The sequence below is a fragment of the Phoca vitulina genome, unplaced genomic scaffold (genome assembly GCF_004348235.1).
Source record: "Phoca vitulina isolate PV1807 unplaced genomic scaffold, GSC_HSeal_1.0 scaffold18, whole genome shotgun sequence".
NCBI classification, from domain to species: Eukaryota; Metazoa; Chordata; class Mammalia; order Carnivora; family Phocidae; genus Phoca; species Phoca vitulina.
The window spans coordinates 35,198,654-35,221,902 of NW_022589721.1; the positions used below are offsets into that span (position 1 = coordinate 35,198,654).

Below are 23,249 nucleotides of genomic sequence, written 5' to 3' on the forward strand. Positions count from 1 at the left end.
TGGCCAGTACAGGACCCCTCATGCTGTATACATCCAGCTTCTTGTTGAGCCAGATTCTTCAGCTCACCCAAGAGCTGCCAGGAAAACCACCCTCAGGTCAGGAGACAGGACCAAGTGTGAGCCAGTGGGTTCTACCTGTAGTGAAGAAGTTGGCCATCCACATTATAATCCCGGTAAATCTCATAGTCCTTCTCAAGGAACACTCCTGGTGGTGAAGAACTAGAACATAGCAAAATGAAAAAAGACATGCGCATAAGTGCAATAATTTAAAAATACGGTACATTCAAAATAAACCTTTCACTTTTAAGAATGTAAGTGTTGGGGCGCCTGGGTGGCTCAGTCGTTAAGTGTCTGCCTTCGGCTCAGGTCATGATCCCGGGGTCATGGGATCGAGCCCCACATCGGGCTCCCCGCTAGCATGGAGTCGGCTTGAGGCTCTCCCTCTCCCTCTGCCCCTCCCCCTGTTCTCTTTCCCTCTCAAATAAATAAGTCTTAAAAAAAAAAAGAAACACTCTCATGGGGATGAGAAGCTTTTTTTTTTTTTTAATATTTTATTTATTTTATTGACAGAGAGAGAGCGAGCACAAGTAGGGGGAGCAGCAGCAGAGGGAGAGGAAGAAGCAGGCTCCCCGCGGAGCAGGGAGCCCAACGTGAGGCTCCATCCCAGGACCCTGGGATCACGACCTGAGCTGAAGGCAGACACTTAACGACTGAGCCACCCAGGCGCCCCAGGGAGGGTAAGCTTCTTAAGAGTTGGGTGTGGAGCACAACACGCACTCGGTATCTGGGAAATAAATTAGTGGGTGATAATCTTGGCAGATGTTCAAAGATGTGATCAAATTAATGTCTATTTATTCATTTATTTATTTTTAAAGATTTTACTTATTTATTTGTCAGAGAAAGAGAGCACAAGCAGAGGGAGCAGCAGAGGGAGAGGGAGAAGCAGGCTCCCTGCTGAGCAAGGAGCCCGATGTGGGACTTGATCCCAGGACCCTGGGATCATGACCTGAGCCGAAGGCAGACGCTTAATGACTGAGCCACTCAGACATCCCATTAATGTCTATTTATGATTTAAAAACTCTCAGTAATCCAAATAAAAGAAAATTTACTTAACTTGATCAAGAATACCTATATTAAACTCAAGGCCTTCATAATATTTAGTAGTAAAAGGCTGAAAGCATACTCATTAAAGTCAGAATGAGAACACATACTCTCACCACCAGTATGTCATACTTTTGGAAATATTAGTCAATGCAATAAGACAATGAAAAAAAAAAAGGTAAGAGATTTAAATATTTGAAAGAGATAAAACTGTCATTAGTTGTGAACCTAGAAAAAGTAAAGGAATCAACGGAACAACTACTACTAAAGGGAAACTTGTAATGTTGTACCACCTGCGTGACAGACCAACAACTCTTCTGTGTATTAGCAGAAACGAAGTTCACTTCGTCACAGCAACAACAACCACGGAAATATCATAAAAGTTCAGGCATAAGTTAAAAAGGAGTATGTTAGATCAGTATGAATAAAACTATAAATTTTTACTAAGGGATATAGAGGAATCTGAATACATACAAGGTTCCCTGGACAGGAGAACTCAATAATTGTGAAGATATAACTTCAAAATTGGTTAATACACTTAATGTAATTCTAACATTTCCAATAGGAAGGAGTGTTTTTAGAACTTAGAGTGTTTGGAAACTTAACCCAAAAAAATAAAGACGTAAGAATAACTAAGAAAAAGTTCAGAAATTATAATGGGAGAGATAATTTTTACCATTCGATACTTAGCAATTACACTGGAAACAAATCACGTGTCTAGCAATGGGAGCTCATATTCACACAGCATTGTTCATACCGAGAAACAGAATGCTTCTGGAAATACTGTTGTTGTATTTTTATTTTATTTTATTTATTTATTTGAGAGAGAGAGGGAAGGGGGGAGAGCTTGAGCAGGGGGAGGGGTAGAGGGAGAAGCAGACTCCCCGCTGAGCAGGGAGCCCGATGCGGGACTCGATCCCAGGACCCTGGGATGATGACCTGAGCTGAAGGCAGATGCTCGACCTACTGAGCCACCCAGGCGCCCCTGCTGTAGTATTTTCAAAACTGCAAAAGTAAATGCCAGAAAACTGAGAGAGAGCATTTAGTGGGTTTTAAAATTTTTCTTCTATGTAACTATATGTACTACAAAGTACAACTAATGTGCATTGCTTCTCTAATAAAAATGTTATTTTAAAAGTTGAATAAATGAATGGCTAATGTTAACACTGGCTGGTGGTCAGTGTTCTCTAACACATAATCATGCTACAGAACAAACAGCTAGAAACATGAAAAACGAGGTATTACGCAATCACATCTGTATGACAGCTATACATACATCTGCATCAGTCGGTGCATCCCTCCTCCCCCTGGCTGGCCACCAAAGATGACAGAGGTCCTGCAGATCTGGGAGTACCTGGCTGTTGGCTAGAGTTGCAGCCACATCCCCGTACGTCCCCTCTGCTCACAGTGGCTTTGTCACGTGTGCCCAGGCCAGGCTGGTACACAGTTTTTTCTTCAAGGCCAAAACCAACAGAGTTTTTCCACCACCACACTGCCACCTTCACCTCCTGGAGGCACTCCTTTTGAATTCTATGCTATCACAGTCCCTTGGGTCCTCAGGGGCCCTGACACTTCCCTCTCTATATCCAACTCCAGCCACCAGTGCCTAAGGCTGTCACCTCCCCTCCAGACTGCTGCCACCCCACTGAAGCACCCAGTCCATGCTGGGTGCATGAAGGGGATTATGTCCTTTTTTTGATGACAAAGGGCGTATTTCAAGTTGTTTATGTTTCCTGTTGCTGAGTGAATAGTTCCTAATTTGTGTCAGCTCATGTTTGGCTGCTATTATTATGGAGAAATATTGGACTGCCTTTCTCTTTGCTTTTGCCTTTTACTAGATTAAGTAGGTTTGGTTTTATTTTCCCTCTTCTGGTCAGAAAGTTGTATGTGTTATAGTTCTGTGGGACTTTTCTTCAGTGGTTGTACTTAAAACGTTTGTGGGTATGTGTGACTTATACTCACTCAGCAACAAGGAACATAGACGGCTGGGAACTATGACTGCAGACCTCTCGAGTGGCCCTGCACTCACAGGGGACAAGCTACCTGACACAGGGTGAGCACGCCTCAAAATGCAAGTCAATGGATCCAATGAAAATGCCGCTTGGGTCTTCTGTAGCATTTCCATGATGGAAGGAAGGCACACAACCAGTGAAGACAGTCTTGAAGACCAAGAGGAGAAGCGGGGTCCCAGGGGTCGGGGTGCTAATGCTAGCAGATACGCAGGCACCAGTGTGGCCCAGGGCAGAGGCTGGCAGTTTAGGAGATGAAAAGCGAATCCTTCCTAGCCCCCCGAGAAAGTAGCTCCAGACAGATTCAGGCCTCAATGTCAAAATAAAACTGTAAGGTGAATGCAAGACACGTAAGGGAATATCTCTGGATTTCGGCCAAGGAAGAACTTTTTAAAGAAAACATTAAAAGCATAAACCATGAGGACAAAAGACTGATAAACGTGGTTGCATCAAAATCAAGGACAAAGGGACCAGTCAGCAGTCAGGTGACAGAGGACAGGATACTCATAACATCTACTAAGAGCAATGAGGAATTGATATTAGGAACATATAAGGAACTCCTGCAAACTAACACAGAAAGTAAACCAGCAACTCCAGTGCAAAAATGAGTAAAAAAATATAAGCAACAAATATAAGAGAAAACTCAAATGGCAAATAAGCTCATGAAGAGAGAATAAGAATCAGTGGCAAAGAAGAAATGAAAATGAATGAGCCAGGGCGCCTGGGTAGCTCAGTTGGTTGGGCGACTGCCTTCGGCTCAGGTCATGATCCTGGAGTCCCGGGATCGAGTCCCGCATCAGGCTCCCTGCTCGGCAGGGTGTCTGCTCCTCCCTTTGACCCTCTCCCCTCTTGTGCTCTCTCTCTCTCACACTCTCAAATAAATAAAATAAAATCTTAAAAAAAAAAAAGAAAACGAATGCGCCAGTGAGACCCCCCACCCCAAAGCCCAGTGCTGGGACCCTCCGGAAGCCACGCAGCACAGACCCCAGGACCACCCCTGCTGGTGCAGGTGCAGCGCCCAGCTTGGAGCTGTAGGGCCATCCCACAGTTGGAAGAGCAGCAACCCCCAAAGAAGGCACCCAGCCTAGGGCCCATGCATCATGAGAGCACATGTGAACTGCAAGACACATGCCAGGTGCACGGGGGGGAGCGGCGTGGAGACAACCAAAGGAGAGGGCGGCAGTGAAGAGCATGTACCTCAAAGGACACAAAGATGATAAACTAAACCCTTTGCTGTGTCAGTGGTCTACGGAAACAGAATGGCAATCATCCTGCCAAACCAAAGACAGGTGTTCAGAATTGGTGACAAGTAAACCCAACAGCTATACATTATTTATAAGAAACACACTCAGGACGCCTGGGTGGCTCAGTCAGTTAGGCGGCTGCCTTAGGCTCAGGTCATGATCTCAGGGTGCTGGGATCGAGTCCTGCATCGGGCTCCTTGCTCAGGAGCCTGCTTCTCCCTCTGCCTGCCACTCCTCCTGCTTGTGCGAGCACTGGCTCTCTCTCGCTCACAAATAAATAAATAAAATCTTTAAAAAGAGAGAGAAAGAAACGCACTCAAAGTATAAGGAAAGGACTGTAGTTTGGGGAAAGACGTTAAGAGGCCAATACCAACCAAAGAGAAATAGCATTACTACATGAATATCAAACAAGCCGACTTCAAGACAAAAATGCGGGGATAAACAGGATGACTACACGATGACAAAAGCAGTAATTCTCAAGGAAAACATAACAGCTCTAAATTCACATGCAACCAACCCACAATTTCAACCCAGAGGAAGCAGTGACGGACAGATTAAAAGGAGAAACACACACATTCCACCAATACAGGAGTAGACTCTACCTCTTCAGAAGTGATACATCAAGCAGACAAAAAATCAGTAAGAAACTTGACTGATACAACAGATTTGATCTAACAAACACACAGAGAACTTCAGACCTAACAAACAGGGAAAAGAAATTATTTTTTTAATAGTCATAAAATCATTTAAAAAATTCAGGATTTAAACAATAACAACAAAAACCAACCCCCCCCATGCTTTCTGACCAAAATGAAATTAAGTTGGCAACGAAGAACAGGAATGAAAAATAACCTATAGTTTTGGAAATTAAAGACATTTCTAAGTTACAAATAAATCAAAGAAGAAACCATAATTAAAATCAGAAAATATGGGGCGCCTGGGTGGCTCAGTCGTTAAGCGTCTGCCTTCGGCTCAGGTCATGGTCCCAGGGTTCTGGGATCGAGCCCCACATCGGGCTCCCTGCTTGGTGGGAAGCCTGCTTTTCCCTCTCCCCCCACGCCCCCGCTTGTGTTCCCTCTCTCGCTATGTCTCTCTCTGTCAAATAAATAAATTAAAAAAAAAAAAATCAGAAAATATTTGGGGAGCCTGAGTGGCTCAGTCAGTTAAGCGTCCAACTCTTGGTTTTGGCTCAGGTCATGATCTCAGGGTCCTGAGATCGAGCCCTGCATAGGGCTCTCTGCACAGTGGGGAGTCTGCTTCTCCCTCTCCCTCTGCCCCTCCCCAACGTGCGCGCGCGGGCACCCTCCCCCCCTCTCTGCCCCTCCCTCACACTCATGCGTGCTCTCTCGCAAATAAATAAATAAATAAAATCTTTTTAAAAAATGTTAGCAATCTGAATCTATTTTGAAAATTATATAGAGCAAGTATTTCAGGAATGCAAGAAACACAGAATCAAATGCCAATTGCAGGAATGTCCCAGGGCTGCTGTCATAAAGTGCCACAAACCGGGGGCTTCAAACAACAGAGACTCATGTTCTCCCTGCTCTGGAGCCCGGAAGCCCAAGCTCCAGCTGTGGGCGGGGCTGGCTCCTTCTGGAGGCTTTGGGGGACTCCGTGCCAGGCCTTTCTCCAGCGGCTGGTGGAGCCGCGATCCTGGACGTCCCTGGGCTTGTGGACGCATTGCTCTGTCTCCGCCTCCGTTGTCATGGGCCTTCTTTTTAGGTGTGTTTTTTTTTTAAGATTTTATTTATTTGACAGAGACACAGCGAGAGAGGGAACACAAGCAGGGGGAGTGGGAGAGGGAGAAGCAGGCCTCCTGCCGAGCAGGGAACCCGATGGGGGGCTCGATCCCAGGACCCCGGGATCATGACCTGAGCCGAAGGCAGACGCTTAACAACTGAGCCACCCAGGCGCCCCTGTCACGGGCCTTCTTGTGTCTCTGTTCTTACCAGGACACCAGTCCTACCTGGTTTAGGCCCACCCCACTGCAGGGTGACCTCATCGAAACCTCACTGATCACATCTGCAAGAGCCCTATTTCCTAAGAAGTTCCCATCCTGAGCTCCTGGGGGTTAGGACTTCAACATATCTTTGGGGGGGACACAGTTCAACCTACAACACTGATCTCAATAGACTCAGCAATTACTTGATAAAATGGTACCTCCATTCACAGTAAAAAGCCTGACAGTGTCACAGCATTACAAGGACAGCAGGCCTGCAGCCTGAGCACCTGGACAAGGCCAGGAGCTGGGGCTAGATCAGCAAGAGCCCAGCAAACGTGGGAGAAACAAGACTGACACATAAGAACAGGAATGATCAGAAGACAGGACTTTAGGGGCGCCTGGGTGGCTCAGTCGTTAAGCGTCTGCCTTCGGCTCAGGTCATGATCCCAGGGTCCTGGGATCGAGCCCCGCATCGGGCCCCCTGCTCCGCGAGAAGCCTGCTTCTCCCTCTCCCACTCCCCCTGCCTGTGTTCCCTCTCTCGCTGTGTCTCTATCTGTCAAATAAATAAATAAAATCTTAAAAAAAAAAAAAAAAGAAGAAGACAGGACTTTAAAAAGAGATATAAAGTAGATAAAGCACCTGGAAATAAACCTTAAAAAATAAGCAAGTCCTTCATGGAGAGAAGGGTTAACAGACACCATCTTTACGTGGGAGAAGACAATATAACAAAGACACCCATTTCCTCCAAACTGATCCATAAACTCAGTACAATTCTAATCCAAATCCAAACAGGGCTTCTTGTGGAAACCCTGACCCCAAACTGATGCAGTAACCCCTACCACCCCAGAAAATATCCAAGGCAACCGAGGAGGACACTCCCACCCCCGGGCAGCATGGCACAGGGCAGAGAAGGGTAGCCCGAGAGTGGGCGTGACAGACACATCTGCAAACAGAACCCGAAACAGAATCCAGTCTCTCCACCTAATTACAGAGATGAGTCAGCAACCAATAGGATAAAGAATTCAAAATCATCACAATCCAATAAAACGGAGACTATGTGATGAGCCCAGAGGCTGTCGAAGCTGATGGACAGAGGGAGTGCCGGGAGGGCCTCTCGGCAGCAGGAAGCCAGAGGCAGAGCCCACACACCCATTTGCTTTCTCCTGGGTGCTCACCCCTGGGGCTCCCCAACCTCACCAGGGGCAGTGCCACTTTCTGGGGGCGACGCCCAAAAGTCCCCGAGTCTCCTCAGGCCTGCCCAGCCACCACCTCTTTGGCCTCTGACCTCTGGTGTGTGTCCAATGTAGGGGCCCAGGGCAGGCCACCCCAAAATGTGCCACCATGGCAAACTGATTATTTTGCATGGAAGCCACTTGGGAATGCACTGGTGCAAGGTCATCAGACTCCGCTCTGTCCCCTGAAAGCTGAAGTAACCCTTCCATGGGGAAACACCGTCCCTGTAGGAAGAAGTAAAAAGGGACCATTCTCACCAGCGGTAGGAGCTTCCTTGCTGAGAGAGCCGGAGAAACAGGCCTTGTTAACGTTACCTCAGCCCAGACTGCTTGGAATTCCTCCCTAAGTAAAGCTCCCAAATGTCTGTTTTCTTTATCCTGTCAATTCCTCACAAATTTACTGTGTCTTTGTCTAAAAAATATAAAAACTACCTGCCTTGGCCATTTCTTGGGGTCTCGATTTCATTAATGGACCTCTGTGCATGAAACAAAACTGCTTTTTCCCTCCTGTTAATCTGACTTATGACGATTTAATTCCGAACCCAGCTGGAAGAATCCTGGGAGGAGAGAAGGAAATTTCTGCCTCCCCAGCACCAGCATGCACCCTGATCTGACCCCTGTCCATGCCTCATCTTCCCCGCCCCATTTAGGAGCGCCCCAGCCAGCTGCCCAGCCCCCCACAGCACCCCAAATCTGCCAGCACGCCCACCCAACTGCGCCACGTAGAACAGCATTTCCAGCTCCTACCGATGGCTGCCAGCCACCCGTTTCCATCCCGGGCCCCTCGGACGTCCCTTTCACAGGAGCAAAATGGACCCTCAGCATAAAGCAGGTTTGATCACTTTGTGGTTTCCACCATCCCTGAGTGAAATCCAGCCCGCCTCACCCCTGGCCCCACTCACCCCATCCCTACCACCCTGCCCCTGCCTGGCCTCCGAGGCCAATTATCGTGTCCCTCCATCCTCCCCGGCTCCTTGTCACCGCCTGTCCCCAGGGCATACCGTCCCAGCACCTTCCTGACCAGCCATTCCTGCTGGACTCAGCTCCCCGAGCGCTGGGCCCTGCAGCCGTGCCTGCCAGGTGTGGGCACTGGGGTGTGGGCACTGGGGTACAGGGCACCTTGGGGGTGTGCCTCTGGTTGGTCCTAATGCCACATTCACGCTTCCCACAGTGGACAGAACCAAACGATTTCACGGTCATAAGCCAGAAAACCTCCATAAGGACAGACCGGGCCCTCCTCGTCACCAACAGAGGCTCCTGCCAAATGGCAACGAGAGCATCTGTGGGCAAGGGTGGGAGGCAACCGCTGGTATGAGGTTCGGGCCTCACCCAGCACACCCGGGCCCGCCCGCCCGCCTCACCTGCCGCTCTCGTCCTTCAGAGCCCCAAAAGTGGCCTGCCGGCTAGTCCTCCCCGAAGGCTCCTGCGCCTTCTCGCCGGCATCCGGCTCGGGCTCCAGGGAGGAGCTGGTGCTGCCCTCGCGGCTGACGCCGCTGCCCCTCCCAGGGCTGTTCTCCGCCGAGGCGCGGGGTGACTCAGTGTTCTGCTTCAGGGTCTGCAGCTTGGCCAGGGGGATGATGTCGCAGTCCTGCGGCCGGTGCCACACGGTGCGCTGGGTGCTGGCATTGTAGTAATAGAAGCGGGATGTGTTGGGGTCAAACAGCTCCCACCACTGGTTCTCGCTGGTGCGCTTGATGCGGACGCCGGCAGGAGGGTCCCACACGCACTCGCCCGTGACCAGGTTGGCATACATGCGCTCGCGGGTGCGCGGCTCGATGATCTCCACCCACTCCAGCCTGAGAAAGAGCAAGAGGAGAGTTAGCAGGGCCGGGTGCTGGCCTCCGGGAACACGGGGCTCCTGCAGCCTGGCCCAGAACGAGGACGCTGGCGGGGCTGGAGACGCAGCTGACTCCAACCGCGGGCCCACTGCCCACCCCAGGGAATGGGTCCTGCCCATCAAGTGGTGTGCCCTTTGTCCCCCAGCTGCTGTGCAGGCCACCTGCTTGCGGAGAGTGGGGTTTGTAGACCCGCCTACAACAGCAGACCCTTTCCCACATCTGCCAGCCCCAAAAGCAAGAAATCCTGTCACTTATACAATAAAACCAAGCCAAACTGAAGTCCCATCCCTGATCTTCTACATGCTCATTACTGCCCAGGAGCTCTCTAGGGAGACTTGGGCCAAGCACCTCCCACTGGGCTCCACAGGCCCTAGCTCCCTGTCCTCAGAGGGACCTGGACACAGCCTGGCTGCGTCCTGCAGAATGCCCCGGCTACTCAGTCGGCCTGGCCACCATGGGCCACCACTGCCTGTCCATCTGCAGCAGGAATGGATGCCACCATCTTTACACTGGGCCCCTTGAGAAGGGGCTTCCAGCTCAGCTGGGATGTGACTTGGTGCTCTGGAGCCATTTCCTCCCTGGGGCTCCCAGAGTGTCCCCACCTCAAGGACACAGCTTCCATCACACTAAGTTTTTTTTTTTTTAAGATTTTATTCATTTAATTAATTAATTAATTAATTTTTTTTTTTTTAAAGATTTTATTTATTTGACAGAGACACAGCGAGAGAGGGAACACGAGCAGGGGGAGTGGGAGAGGGAGAAGCAGGCTTCCTGCCGAGCAGGGAGCCCGATGCGGGGCTCGATCCCAGGACCCTGGGATCATGACCTGAGCCGAGGGCAGACGCTTAACGACTGAGCCACCCAGGCGCCCTATTCATTTATTTTAGAGAGAGACACAGAAAGAGCATGAGCGGACGGGAGGGACAGAAGGAGAGGGAGACTCCCAAGCAGGCTCCCTGCTGAGCGTGGACCCCAACGTGGGGCTCAATCTCACAACCCTGAGACCACGACCCAACGCCCAACCAAGTCACCCAGGCACCCCCATCCCACTAAGTTTTTTAATGAAAACTAAAGCTATTTAGAACAAGGCAATTTTAATGTCGGTATGTCGATATCAGTGTGTCTGGCTGACATCTGGCATATTTTTATTCTGCTTCCAAGTTTCCACACAAATAACAACCCTTTAAATGCCACAGACGGCTGTGTCTGTAGGTCCTTCTGCTGTTCCGGAACCTCGCAATGGGCACGCTCCTCAGCACCACAGCCCTGCCCTCTGAGACCAGACCCACTCAAGGCCAGATGCCCCTTGCTGGAAGGAGAAGGACCAGCCCACTCACTGTCCGCTCCCAGCAGCTCAGAGGCTCTGGGGCCTCCTTTGGGATCAGCAGATGCTTCCAGAAGCCCGTGGGGAGGACCAGGTGCGTCCTGGGTCCCTGTCTCAGCCAGCGCCTGGGCATGGGCACCCAGCACAGCACAGTGAGGCCAGGTAGAGGACACAAAGTGGAGCCAGTCTGCGGGGAAGGCTGCTCTGCAGGATGGGGTGCCACTGTGGGGGCAGAGAGCGCAGGGGATGGGGGGACACAGAGAGAAGGGAGCACCGCAGGACCAGATGCATGACCAGCCCGTGGGGCTCCACAGACCCTGAGAAGAGCCAGACAGTGCAGGCAAAGTCTTGAGCAGCAGGGTTTGTGAGAGAAAGGGTGGGGAGGAGTGAGCAGACATCCCTCCCGACCCAACTTCGCCTGAGAAGCCAAGAGGAGCCAGGAGCAGGCAGGGAAGGTGGTGAGGCCACAGGGTGGGCCGTCCTGTTTGACACAAGGATAAAGAGCAGCCACCTGAATGCTGGCAGAGCCGTCCTGCGGGTGTCAGGTGGTGGTGGGGGGTCGGGGTCAGGGGGTTGGGAGGAAGCCAGGTGTCCTAGGACCACGAGCAGAGCGGCACCCAGAGCAAGAGGGGCTCTACCTTAGGCTGCTACTCCAGGGAAGGAGGAAGCCAGCAGACCGCAGGGTGAGTCCCATCCCACACCCCCCCAGGACCCAGCACAGGGCAACCCCCTTCCCCTCCACCACTGCCCTCCCCACCTGCCTGGCCCACAGACCACACACCCCACCTCTCCGAGGGAGACCAGCGGGGGCCTCTGTAACTGCACTTTCCAGTCTTTAATGGAACTGGGCCACTGGATACTACAGATCACTCCCTTTCACCTTCAAATTTTTAACATTTTGTTTTCAAACTGTCTCAGGCCATTGAAGCTGCTCTAACAAAACACAGCAGACCGGGCAGTTTACAAACGACAGACATTCCTTGTTTGCAGTCTGAACTCCTGGATGCAGGAGTTCAAGGTGCCGGCAGCCGGGTTCTGGTGAGAACCCTTCCGACTGCAGATGAAGCTCCTCACTGTGCCCTCACACAGCAGAGAGGGGCAGCGTGCCCTCTCAGGGCACGAAGCCCATCATGGGGCTGCCACCTTCAAGACCTAGCCCCCCCAAAGGCCTCGCCTCCAAATACCACCAACATGCACAACACGGGGGACACGGGCCTCCAAATACCAACATGCACAGTCCGTCCAGAACAGAAACAATTTCAGACTTACGGAACAGTAAGGCGGCGGCCTTCCGGATTCCCCACGTTACTGCCCCACAGCACACACGCGGGGATTTGGTCAGGAAGCTGTGCTCGAGCCTGGCAGGAGCGTGTGGCCATGGCCACGCAGCACCCCCACTCTGCCCCCTCTCCTTGTGGTGAGGACAGGCCTCGTGGGGAGACGCTTTATGCATCCAGCTGACGTCTCACCAGACTCTCCCACTGATGACCCGCCATTCCCTCTCCGTGTGTTCATCAGCAGCGGCCACTGTGGTGGCAGGAGGACAAAACCTTTTCTCCTTCCCACTTTCTCTGTTTTCCAAGTTTTTACAACGTGTTCTCACTCCATGGTGCCTTTTGCTCTTTTGGTGGAAAGTCCTGATTTTAATGTAGTTGAATTCATACATCTTTTCTTCCCTGATTTCTCCTCCTTTACCTTGTTTAAGAAATCTTCCCTACTTCTAGGTCAAAACTCTTCTCTCTGAAATCGACTGTCAGAGTTTTATAGCTTTGCCTCCTATTGAAGTCGTTTCTGTATCTGGCCTTTTGCTGTGTGACATTTCACTTTCCCCACGCAGACAACTGGCCCTGAGGACGGTCGGCGCACAGCACCCTCCTCTCCACGACAGCCCCGTGTCTGAGCGTGCCGCCAGCTCTGTGGGTCAGTCTGAACCTGACCAGCACTCCGTTGTCCTCACCACAACAGCTGCGAGCAATGTGCATTTCCAAAGTCCCCGCTCGGCTTCCTCCTCAGGCCCGTCTTGACTATTCCCGGCCCTCGCTCTTTCCTACAAACTCTGCTGGCCCACCCAGGAGGATCAGACACGTGCTCCTCCCAAACCATGGTGTACCCACTCAGCTAGGTCTTCTTTGAAGGCTGTGTACGTCTTCTGTCAGATTTACTCCCAGGCTTCATACACACACACTATTGTAAATGGTATGTTTATTCTTTTTAAAAATAAAATCATGACCTATAACGTATACAGAGAAATGTATAGAATACAGGAATAAGCTTAATGAGCAGTTATGATTTAACACTGGTGTAGCCATCGCTCCCCAAGAAATAAAACAAGGCAGTGTCGGACACACACCCACAACACACCTCTGTTCACCCTGAAGACACCGTCGCGAGCTTTAGACTGCCTCCTTGCCTTTATAGTTCTACCATCTTTGAAGATAACCCTAAAGCAATTAATTTAGGTGTGTCTATTTTTTAATCATATATTCCCCCAATAAAACTAATTTTTTTGTGCATTTTGTTTCTTTCACTTGCAACTGACACTCACTGATGCTGTGTGCCCGGCTGCCGCCCACTCGAGCTCCCGGCCCACCGCACTGCCTGGGTGAATCCTTTACGTGGTGTTTTGTTTGGGTTTATCTTTAGTTTGTGTGTGTATGTATGTAATCTCTACACCCAACATGGGGCTCAAACTCATGACCCCAAGATCAAGAGTTTCATGCTCCAGCGATGGAGCCATCCAGGCTCCCGGTCACACGTTCTTGATGAGTTCTGCTGCTGATGGACATGTGGGTTGTTTGCCATCTGGAACTATCTCTCACAGCCCCGCTGTGCACATCCTTATCCATGAGCCCTGGCAGGGAATGCAGAAGCCTGCAGAGGTGGGAATGCTGCATCCCAGGTTGCACACCAACTGTCCAGAAGACCCCGGCTTGCTCTCCCCTGAGCTGCGCACAGCAATGTTGCTGACTCCTCACCCCGGCCTGCCCGGTAGGGTTCACTTTTTGCATTGTTAACTTTATAAATAATTTTTTTTTTTTTTTTAAAGATTTTATTTATTTATTTGACAGAGAGAGAGATAGCGAGAGCAGGAACACAAGCAGGGGGAATGGGAGAGGGAGAAGCAGGCTTCTTGCCGAGCAGGGAGCCCGATGTGGGACTCGATCCCAGGACCCTGGGATCATGACCTGAGCCGAAGGCAGACGCTTAATGACTGAGCCACCCAGGCGCCCTATAAATAATTTTTTGATTGTTGCTGGTGGACAGAAACACAGTTTATTTTGTATATTACTTTTTAAGATTTTTAAAAAAAGATTACTTATTGAAGAGAAAAGAGAGAGAGAGAGAGAGGGAACACAAGCAGGGGGAGCAGCAGAGGCAGAGGGAGAAGCGGACTCCCCGCTGAGCAGGGAGCCTGAAGCGGCCCAGGACCCTGAGATCATGGCCTGAGCCAAAGGCAGACGCTTAACCGACTGAGCCCCCCAGGTGCCCCAGTATATTATTTTTATAAGTAATCTTGCTAAATTTTCTTATTGACTCTAACAACTTACTATAGATTCACCTGTGAATATACAAGGAAAAGACCTCTAATCTTTTGTGTGTAATATAATTGTCTATGTAGAAAATATAAATAATTTGGCCAATAAACAGAACAAATAATTCTCCTTTTCTGTGTTCTGCAGATTCTCTAGGACATACACCCAGGTGTGGGTTCACTTTTCATTACTGAAATGAAGGATCTGGGGAACTCCTGGATCTGAGGGTGGACATCTTTAAACAATTCTGGAAAACTTTCCATTTCCATCTTTTCAACACCCTCCCAAGCCCCCTGCCTCCTCCTGGAATGCTACACAAGGACCGTCACACACGTCATGGGGCATGTGTGTACCCGTTCCGTCTTGCCTGCCACACACCAGATCACTTTTTCAGTTTCTCTTTCCATTTTGTTAATTCTCTCTTCAGCTGTGTTGAACCTGTTGGTTCTTTCCCAGATTCCCACTGTCATTCTTCAGGGTCTCCTATTCTCTGTTCACATGTGCAAGCTTCTCACAGTTTTTTTTTTTTTTTAAGATTTTACTTTATTTTTTTAAACATTTCATTATTTATTTATTTATTTAAGATTTTATTTATTTAACAGAGAGAGACACAGTGAGAGAGTGAACACAAGCAGGGGGAGTGGGAGAGGGAGAAGCAGGCTTCCCGCCGAGCAGGGAGCCTGATGCGGGGCTTTATCCCAGGACCCTGGGATCATGACCTGAGCCGAAGGCAGATGCTTAATGACTGAGCCACCCAGGCGCCCCACAATTCATACTTTTTTTTTTTTAAGATTTTATTTATTTGTCAGAGACAGAGAGAGCATAAGCAGGGGGAGTGGCAGGCAGAGGGAGAAGGAGGCTTCCCACTGAGCAGGGAGCCTGATGTGGGGCTCGATCCCAGGACCCTGGGACCATGACCTGAGCCAAAGGCAAATGCTTAACCAACTGAGCCACCCAGGCGCCCCAAGATTTTTTTTTAAGTAATCTCTACACCCAACGTAAGGCTTGAACTCACAACCCCGAGATCAGAAGTCTCACGCTCCACCGATGGAGCCAGCCAGGCGCCCCGTCTCATGGTTCTTTAAACATAGATAATTCCAATGTTGGCATTTTTTAGGGGCCTCTCTCTGCCGGGTCTCACTCCTGATGCCCTGTTTCCTTATGTGTTTATCCTCTAGGTCCAACTCGCTTGAGGTCCCTCTCTGGTATTGCAATAGGACTGCTAAGTGTTACTGGAAGAAACCCAACAACGGGGAGGGTGGGCGCCATGGTGCGAAGCTCTACAGGGTCCACCCCGGCCCTCACCATACTGTCCATGGGACATGGCAAAATGCTCAGAATGCTTCCAGGCCTCACCTCAGCCCCTTGTCTCTTCACGGATGTCCCATAAACGTCCTCACAGAGAACCCTGAGGGTGGAGCTCCCCCTTATGTGCAGCTTCCCCTTGCAACCCTCCATGAGCATACGATTCGCCCCTCACCCAATCCCACTCCCTCTGCCACACTCCCACCCTTTCACACCGCAGGAGGCTGGCCAGTGCCCCTGCCACAGGCCTGCAGAACCCAAAGCCCCTTCAGGGGATCACTGCTTCTGTGGCTGTCGGGAGCCTCAGCCCCCGACCATGACATCCTGCGCACCCGGCCCAGGGAGAAGCTGCACATCATGTGGCGACGGAGTACACTCCCTCTGCAAGCCGCACCCTTCCCACCTCCCTCCACCTGCAGTCAAACTGGGCTGCTCCTGGGGGAGGCCACGGGGACTTCGTGGCTCCACCACCCACCACGTGCCAGTCATCCTGTGGAAGGAAGAACAGGGTGTCCTGGGGACAAGACAGCATGAGGGAACAGGGCAGAAGTGTGAGGACAGGAAGCAGGCCTGTCAGCAGTGTGTCCGGGGTGCAGCCATCCCTGGGGCCTCTTAGGTCCCACGTAGCTTCTGATCACGAGCCACCGTGCAAGGCCAGCGCCTGCAGAAGGTGGGGTGGGAGTCCCCTCTTCATCTCCAGGGCTGCCCCTCCCAGGACCATCCTCCACAACCATCGCCTCGCTGCTCACATGGAAATCTGCTTTCCAACTGCCCCACGGCACCAAGTGGAACCACACTAGCCCTGCTCCCCACCCAGATGCAAATGCACAGGGCGACCCTCTTCCCTGCCGTGAGGTATGTCTTGATCTAGCATGGAGCCCCTCACCTCTGCCCCCACTGCCTTCACCTACTTGGATCACCCGGCTGGCTGCCAGCTGGCCAGTCCCCTCCCTGAGGACAGAGCAAGTTCTAAACCTGTGAATTGGGTCATTCTACCCGTGAAACCCGTGCCAGCCTGAGTCGTCCCAGGAACGGCATGCACTCTCAGCAAACTCACAGCTCCCACTCTCAGCTTCCTGATCTGGCCAGGCTCTCCTCACAGGCCAGCCAGCCGCTCGCACCTCCACCCACAGAGCCCCTTACATGGGGACCTCTTCTCTCCCACCTGGCAAATACTGGGATGCCAGCGGACGGCACCCCATACTCAGGCAATCACTGATGCACATGGGCCACAGAATAGGAAAGGGACCTGTGGAAGCTTCGAAGACAGGCTGGACGACCACAGGCTCTCTCTGCCCGAGGCAGAGAAGGAAGTGAAGGACAGAGAGGAGGACCCCGAAAAAGGTGCCTGGAGGCAGAGGCCTGGAGGCCAGGGCAGCTGTGGGTCTTGCTCAAGTGAAGAGAGAAGGCCCAAGAACGGCTCTGGACAGGGCCGCTCTGGGCAGGGCTGATATGATCTCACTCAAGCTGATCTACAGGGAACAAGGATGGAGACTTCTGGAAGTCCAGGCAGGAGTCTGCCCCAAGGTCAAGTGGGTGTTCCCCGGGGGCTGACACAGCAAGACAAGAGGGAAGGGGGACCTGAGAAGCCAGGAGAGGAGCAGGCCCAGAGGGGACAGGGCACAGACCCCCAGGTGGGTGGGACGCTGCTGGAGGCGGGAATGGAAGGTCGGCCGTGTGCTCAGGGCTGGCGCTCTCTGCGCAGATAAAGTGTGGCATCCTTGCGCCCACAGGAAGCTGCCCCACAGTGGGGCATCTGCGAGGCCGAGTGTCTTCTCCGCATCCCACCTCCTCACACAGCTGTGCTGGATTTGACCAGAACAAAAGTCCAGACACTCCCAAAGGAAGGACTGTTCTGGCATAGAAGCTGAGAAAGCACTGAACTGAACATTCTAAGCCCTAAAGAAGCACTTTCAAGCGAATTTAATAGCTCTAATTCTTTCTAAACAGAGAATAGCATCTGTTCCCTTTTTGGCGCACTCCTGTGTGTGCGTGGGTAGAATCCCCGCTTTTTCAGAAGAATGTTCTGGTCACCCCTGGGGTGCAGCATTGAACCAAGACCCTTGGGGAACCAAGGGGCAGAGAATGCACAGAGGACGTGGGTCCCTGCACAGAGCAAGGAGGAGACACAGCAGAGCTGGGCTGGGCCTGTGGTCATCTCCCCCATCCAGACCCTCTCCAGGCAGGTTGGGGAGAGGGCACTTGGTGTGGACTGGAGAAAATGCACCTCATCCCTGGGGTTAGTGCTGTCTATGCCCAGCACTCGGACAGAGGGGCTGCACAGTGCAAGGACGCTCTGCCACCAGGCATGTGATGAGAAACCGTTCCAACTGCCCCTGTGGGGTTTTGCTGCCAGGAGGGGCTGGAACGCTGCAGGTGACAGACTGGCAACAGTATTTGAGGTGAATTAGTGAAAAGGAGCTGCTTGGTGGCAGACGCAGAAGAGCATGAGATCCGGACTAAGGTGACTGTGCAGACACCTGAGGGCGGCAGGCTGGCCCGAGGCCCTCTCGGTGTGCTGGGTGTGGCCTGAACCAAAGTCAACATGGAGGGCCCTTCCAGCCTTCCCCAGTTCTTGGAGAGGTTCACCTGCAGACAATGATGTGTTCAAAGAAATATTTCCTGAAAGAACTTAATGAGTGTCAAATATGTGCCAGGCAATTTACCAGGTGAAAGGGACACAAGAGTGACCAGGCACATCTCTGCCCTCCAGATTCTTATAACAAGGGTACCAGACCCATTCACTGGGGAGAGGGGAGTCTTTCCAGCAAACGGGGCTGGGACAACTGCATGTCCACATGCGAAAGAAGGAAGCACGACCCTTACCTCACACCACATACAAGAGTTAACTCAGTATGGATCAAAGGCCTAAATGTAAGAGCTAAAGCTGTAAAACTGAGAAGAAAACATAGGGGTATATCTTCATGACCCTGGATTTAGCCATGGATTCTTAGACCTGACACTAAAAACATGAGCAACAAAAGAAAAACAGATAAACTGGACTTGATAAAAATTAGAAACTTTTGGGACATCTGGGTGGCTCAGTTGGTTAAGCGTCTGCCTTCGGCTCAGGTCATGATCTCAAGGTCCTGGGATCGAGCCCCACGTCAGGTTCCCTGGTCAGTGGGGAGTCAGCTTCTCCCCCACTCTGCCTCAGTGCGCTCTCTCTCTCAAATAAGTAACCTAAAATCTTAAAAAGAAATTAAAAACTTTTGTGCTACAAACGATACCATCAAGAAAGTGAAAAGACAACCACAGAATGGGAGAATACATTTGCAAATCATGGATCTGATCAAGAACTTGTATCTAGAATATATAAAGAACTCTTACAAGATAAATACCCAATTAAAAAATGGGCAAAAAATCTGAATAGGCATTTCTCCAAAGAAGATAAACAAAGAGCCAACATGCAGATAAAAAGGTGCTCAATATCATCAGTCATCAGGGAAATGCAAATCAAACCATGATGAGACTCCACTCCACACTAACTAGGATGGCTATGATAATTTTTTAAAACCACAGCAAGTGGGGTGCCTGGGTGGCTCAGCTGTTAAGTGTCTGCCTTTGGCTCAGGTCATGATCCCAGGGTCCTGGGATCGAGCCCCGCATCGGGCTCCCTGCTCCACGGGAAGCCTGCTTCTCCCTCTCCCACTCCCCCTGCTTGTGTTCCCTCTCTTGCTGTCTCTCTCGGTCAAATAAATAAATAAAATCTTAAAAAAAAAACAAAACATAGCAAGTATTGGAGAGGATGTGGAGAAACTGCAACCTTTATACTCTGCTGGTGGGAATCCACTCTAGGAAAGAGTCTGTCAGCTCTTCAGAAATTCCCAGCGTTTCTCTGACCCAAGAGAAACAGAGACATGTCTACACAGAAACCTGTGCACAATGTTCACAGAAGCATGAATCACAACAGACAAAGAGTGGAAACAGCCCAAACGTCTGTCACCCGACGAACGGATAAACAACATGCATGTGGTACGTGTATACAATGGAATAAGCCCCGAAACGTGCTACAGCGTCGATGAACCTTGAAAACATGACCTGAGGAAAGGAAGCCAATCATAAAAGACCACCTGTTGTGTGATTTCATTTATGTCAAGTGTCAGGAACAGAAAAATCCAGAGAGAGATGGTAGCTTAGTGGTTGCCAGGCTGGGACAGGGGGTGGGGGCAGCTGCTGATGAAACAGGGTTCCTTTCTGGGCGGGGGGACAGTGCTCCAGATGCAGACAGTGCTGGTAGTTGCACAACCTTGTGAATATACTAAGAACACTGACTGCACACTGTTTAAGGGTAAATTTTACGTGAATTATATCTCATTTAGAAAAAGGATTGCCACTTCCGGGGAGCCCAGCAGGTCAGCGTAGGGGCTGCAAAGTGGGATGCTCCCCAGGGAAGGCAGAGGGGAGACGGGGTGGGGTGTGGAGGAGCAGAGACGTCCTGCAGGGTGGCTGGTGTCGAGGACAGAGCGCGTCCTCCAGAGCTGGTGCCACCTGGAGAAGCACACAGGCAGGAACGACCCCGGCCTCTGATGCGAGCAGGCCATGGCCTGAGCAGGTACCAGGGCTCCGCCAGTGCCCAGCCCCTGGTCGTCCCCACCGGCTCCCTGCACGCCTGGGTCCCCGGGGCCCCTCCAGGCCTCTGGCCCTCCCAGCATCAGCGCCCACCACAGTGCACACCTGCCCACCTCAGGGACTGCCCCTGCCCTGTGCGGCCTTCCTGCTGCGAAGCTGCAGCGGCAGGGACCTCACGCCTCTTCCACCCTTCTGCATTGTTGGCATCTAGTAGAGACCTCACCTGTCCTGTCCTAAGCTCCCATCACCCCATCATCTGATTGGCCGCTGTATTTCCTTCTGTGCAGCTGTCTAGTCACCCTCCTGCTTCCTACAGATAGCCAGTGTGGCCACGGAGACTCCAAGTCCCAGACCCCAGCAGGAACCAAACCCACTCTCACTGCTAAATGAATTCATCAATGCAGGCAGCAGCCTAAGAGCAAAACCATGGGACGGGCTGCAGAGACCCCAGAGCCCCCCAGAAAGAAACGGCTGGGCCTGCTGTGCCCTCCTGTCCTCTCACTGCCCCGAGGGCCACAGGGTGCTGAGCCGTCCCCTGCCTGTAAACCCTGCCTGAAGGGCAAACCCCTTTGCTCTCCCCGACCAGGGGCCCTGACCAACGCTGTGCCCCAGCTCTTGAACTGGGGCCGGGGCTCGGTCATCCCTCAGGGAGGGATGGGGTGCATGTGTGGAACCCAGGTGGGGCCACGAGCACCACCTGGGAAGGTGAAGGCGGCAAGCACGCCGGCCTGCCTACATCCAGGTGCCGCTGTGCACACAGCAGGCATTTCTGCCTCAGGAAACCTCACACCTACCCAAGCACCCCGGAGCGAACAGCACAGGCTCCACAACCCACGGGCCTCATCTGCTCTGCTGGCAGCGTCCCGGGTGCTGGGCAGACTCCACTGGACCCACCATGATGTCCGATCATACTTCCGGGCCGGCAGGTGCAGCCTGAGTCGGCTCGGCCGCCTGCGTACCGCGGGCACAGGGAGAGGTGCGCATGCCCCCCTCACATGGTCTTCCCCTCTAGGCCTTGGTCCAAGGGATACCGGGTAAACTGCCTCGTCGAGACCCAGAGCGCCAGGACACCTGACCGTGTGCGCTCCCGAGCCTGCCCACGGCATCGGCCCCAGCAGCTCCTCTCTCACCGTGCCGGAGCCACCAGAAGGTGAAGCGCCGGGTGGACACAGCCCCGTGGGGAGACTGGTGTGTGAGCCTGGGGTGCTCAGCATCACCACGGCAGCCAGTCTTTCCCTCAGAGCAACAGCAGAGCCCGACGCCTCTCACGCCTCGGTGCGCGGTCACACCCCCGAAGGGAACAGAGAAGCGACTGGACGGATGAGACTCAACCATGACACCACTTGCCACACCTGGCAGGACCAGCACTCTGAGCACCGAGGACATTGGGAGCAGTAGGGCCTTGGGAAGGGACGGGGGAAAACAGGGACAAGAGACATGGAAGAAGGACGACAGCAAGAACACGGTCCTGGGAACACGTCTAGCAGAGCACTCGGTCTTCACAGGTGAAGGATGGGCCGCCGCCAGGAGCTGCACACACCACAGGCGGCACTTCCCCCAAATTAGCCTGTGGTCTTGATACACTGCCAGTCAGCATCCCAACAGGACATGTCTTCTGGGTAGGGGACAGACTAACTGTCATTTATACAGAAGAGCCACGGCATTCTGGAAAGGGCGGGAGGGGGCGCATGAAGGCCTGCCAGGAAGCCAAGGCAGGCGGTATGCGCCGGTGTGCACACAGACGCATGGACGGAAAAAAAGAAAGCCCCTGACAGATCTCCCCCTTGGGGGCAAGGTGGCATTCACAACCCAGGTCAACTGTCTCTACAGAAAACCGTCCAGTTAGATAGCCACCGATTCAAACCTTAAAACACCTAGAAGAGCTTCAGGACCTCAGTCAGGAAAGGGTTTATTAAATCAGACAGAAAAGACATGAAAGCAGAGAAAAGCAGTGAGACAGACTATGTTGGAATTTAAAATGTTTGTTCATCAAAAACCAACCAAACAGGGCACCTGGGCGGCTGAGTCGGTGAAGCGTCTGCCTTCGGCTCAGCGGGGGCCTGCTTCTCCCTCTCCCTCTGCCGCTGCCCCTGCTCATGCTCGCTCGCTCTCCCTAATAAATAAATAACATCTTAAACAAAAAAAAGACAAATGATTCACAGAAAAAACGATGAGAGATTATTCCCAGAGGAAGAAAAGTGAGGAGACAAGAACACACAGACCCCCAGGCTCCCTGGGTATCAGTACAGACGCTGAAGCCGCACGCCAGCCACCAGCCAACATGAAAACTCTGGGGGAGCAGGCACACGGGGCGGGGGCACACGGGGCGGGGGCACACGGGGTGGGGCTCACGGGGCGGGGGCACACGGGGCGGGGGCACACGGGGTGGGGCACACGGGGCGGGGGCCCACGGGGACGGGGCCCACGGGGCGGGGGCTCAGGGGGCGGGGGCACACAGGGCCGGGGCTCACGGGGCCAGTGCACACGGGGCCGGGGGCACACGGGGCCGGGGCCTACGGGGTGGGGGCCTACGGGGCGGGGCACACGGGGCGGGGGCACACGGTGTTGGGGCAGAGAGGGCCTGGCATCTACCCTGCCAGAGATCAGCCCGACAGCTGCCATGGGCCTCCAGGGCCCTGTGTGTAAGAAGACAACCTGGGCCCCGGTGGCATGGGCGCTGTGGGAGGCAGAGCTGGCTGCCATGTGTTCTGCCAGGTGCTGCCCGAGCCCCGGGAGGTACGCAAACCGCAGGAAGTCAGCTGTGAGGAGAGCAGGCCGGAAAGCAGCAGACCCACGCGGCCTCAGTTAAGTCAGAATGTGGCCAGGCCAGGACATGCAGAACGTGTAGAGGTCAGCGGGGCCAACTGAAGGGCAGAAGCAGACCCAGCGACTTAGGAAGCCAGGACAGACGCTGCAGAGTAGGGTAAAGGTGCTAGACAACTGGATGGCATCTGGAGAGCGAAAAAGGCAGATCCACACTGTACGTAAGAATGAGCTCCTCTGCGCACAAGAGCCAAACCGAACCAGCACAGCGAGGAAACTGTCTCTCCCCACAACCACAATGCATGGGAAGATTTTCTGATGGCAACTAAAAATCCAGATGCACTAAAAGAAAAGATCAATAAAGTGTAAAGTAAAAAATATTTTG

At 52.4% G+C, this 23,249-nt stretch overlaps 1 protein-coding gene across 8 annotated transcripts in view; it reads right to left on the reverse strand.

Annotated features, from left to right (window-relative positions):
- ARHGAP39 (Rho GTPase activating protein 39) overlaps nt 1-23,249 on the reverse strand; it is an 89,815-nt gene that overhangs the window by 25,627 nt on the left and 40,939 nt on the right. For 7 of the 8 annotated variants that reach the window (XM_032415575.1, XM_032415573.1, XM_032415577.1 and 4 more), the window contains exons 3-4: nt 8,891-9,325; nt 136-219 (exon numbers count right to left, since the gene is read on the reverse strand). In XM_032415575.1, the coding sequence (XP_032271466.1) occupies nt 136-219; nt 8,891-9,325 (519 nt within the window). The remainder of the gene's footprint in view (nt 1-135; nt 220-8,890; nt 9,326-23,249) is intronic. The other variant, XM_032415576.1, reaches the window with a different exon arrangement.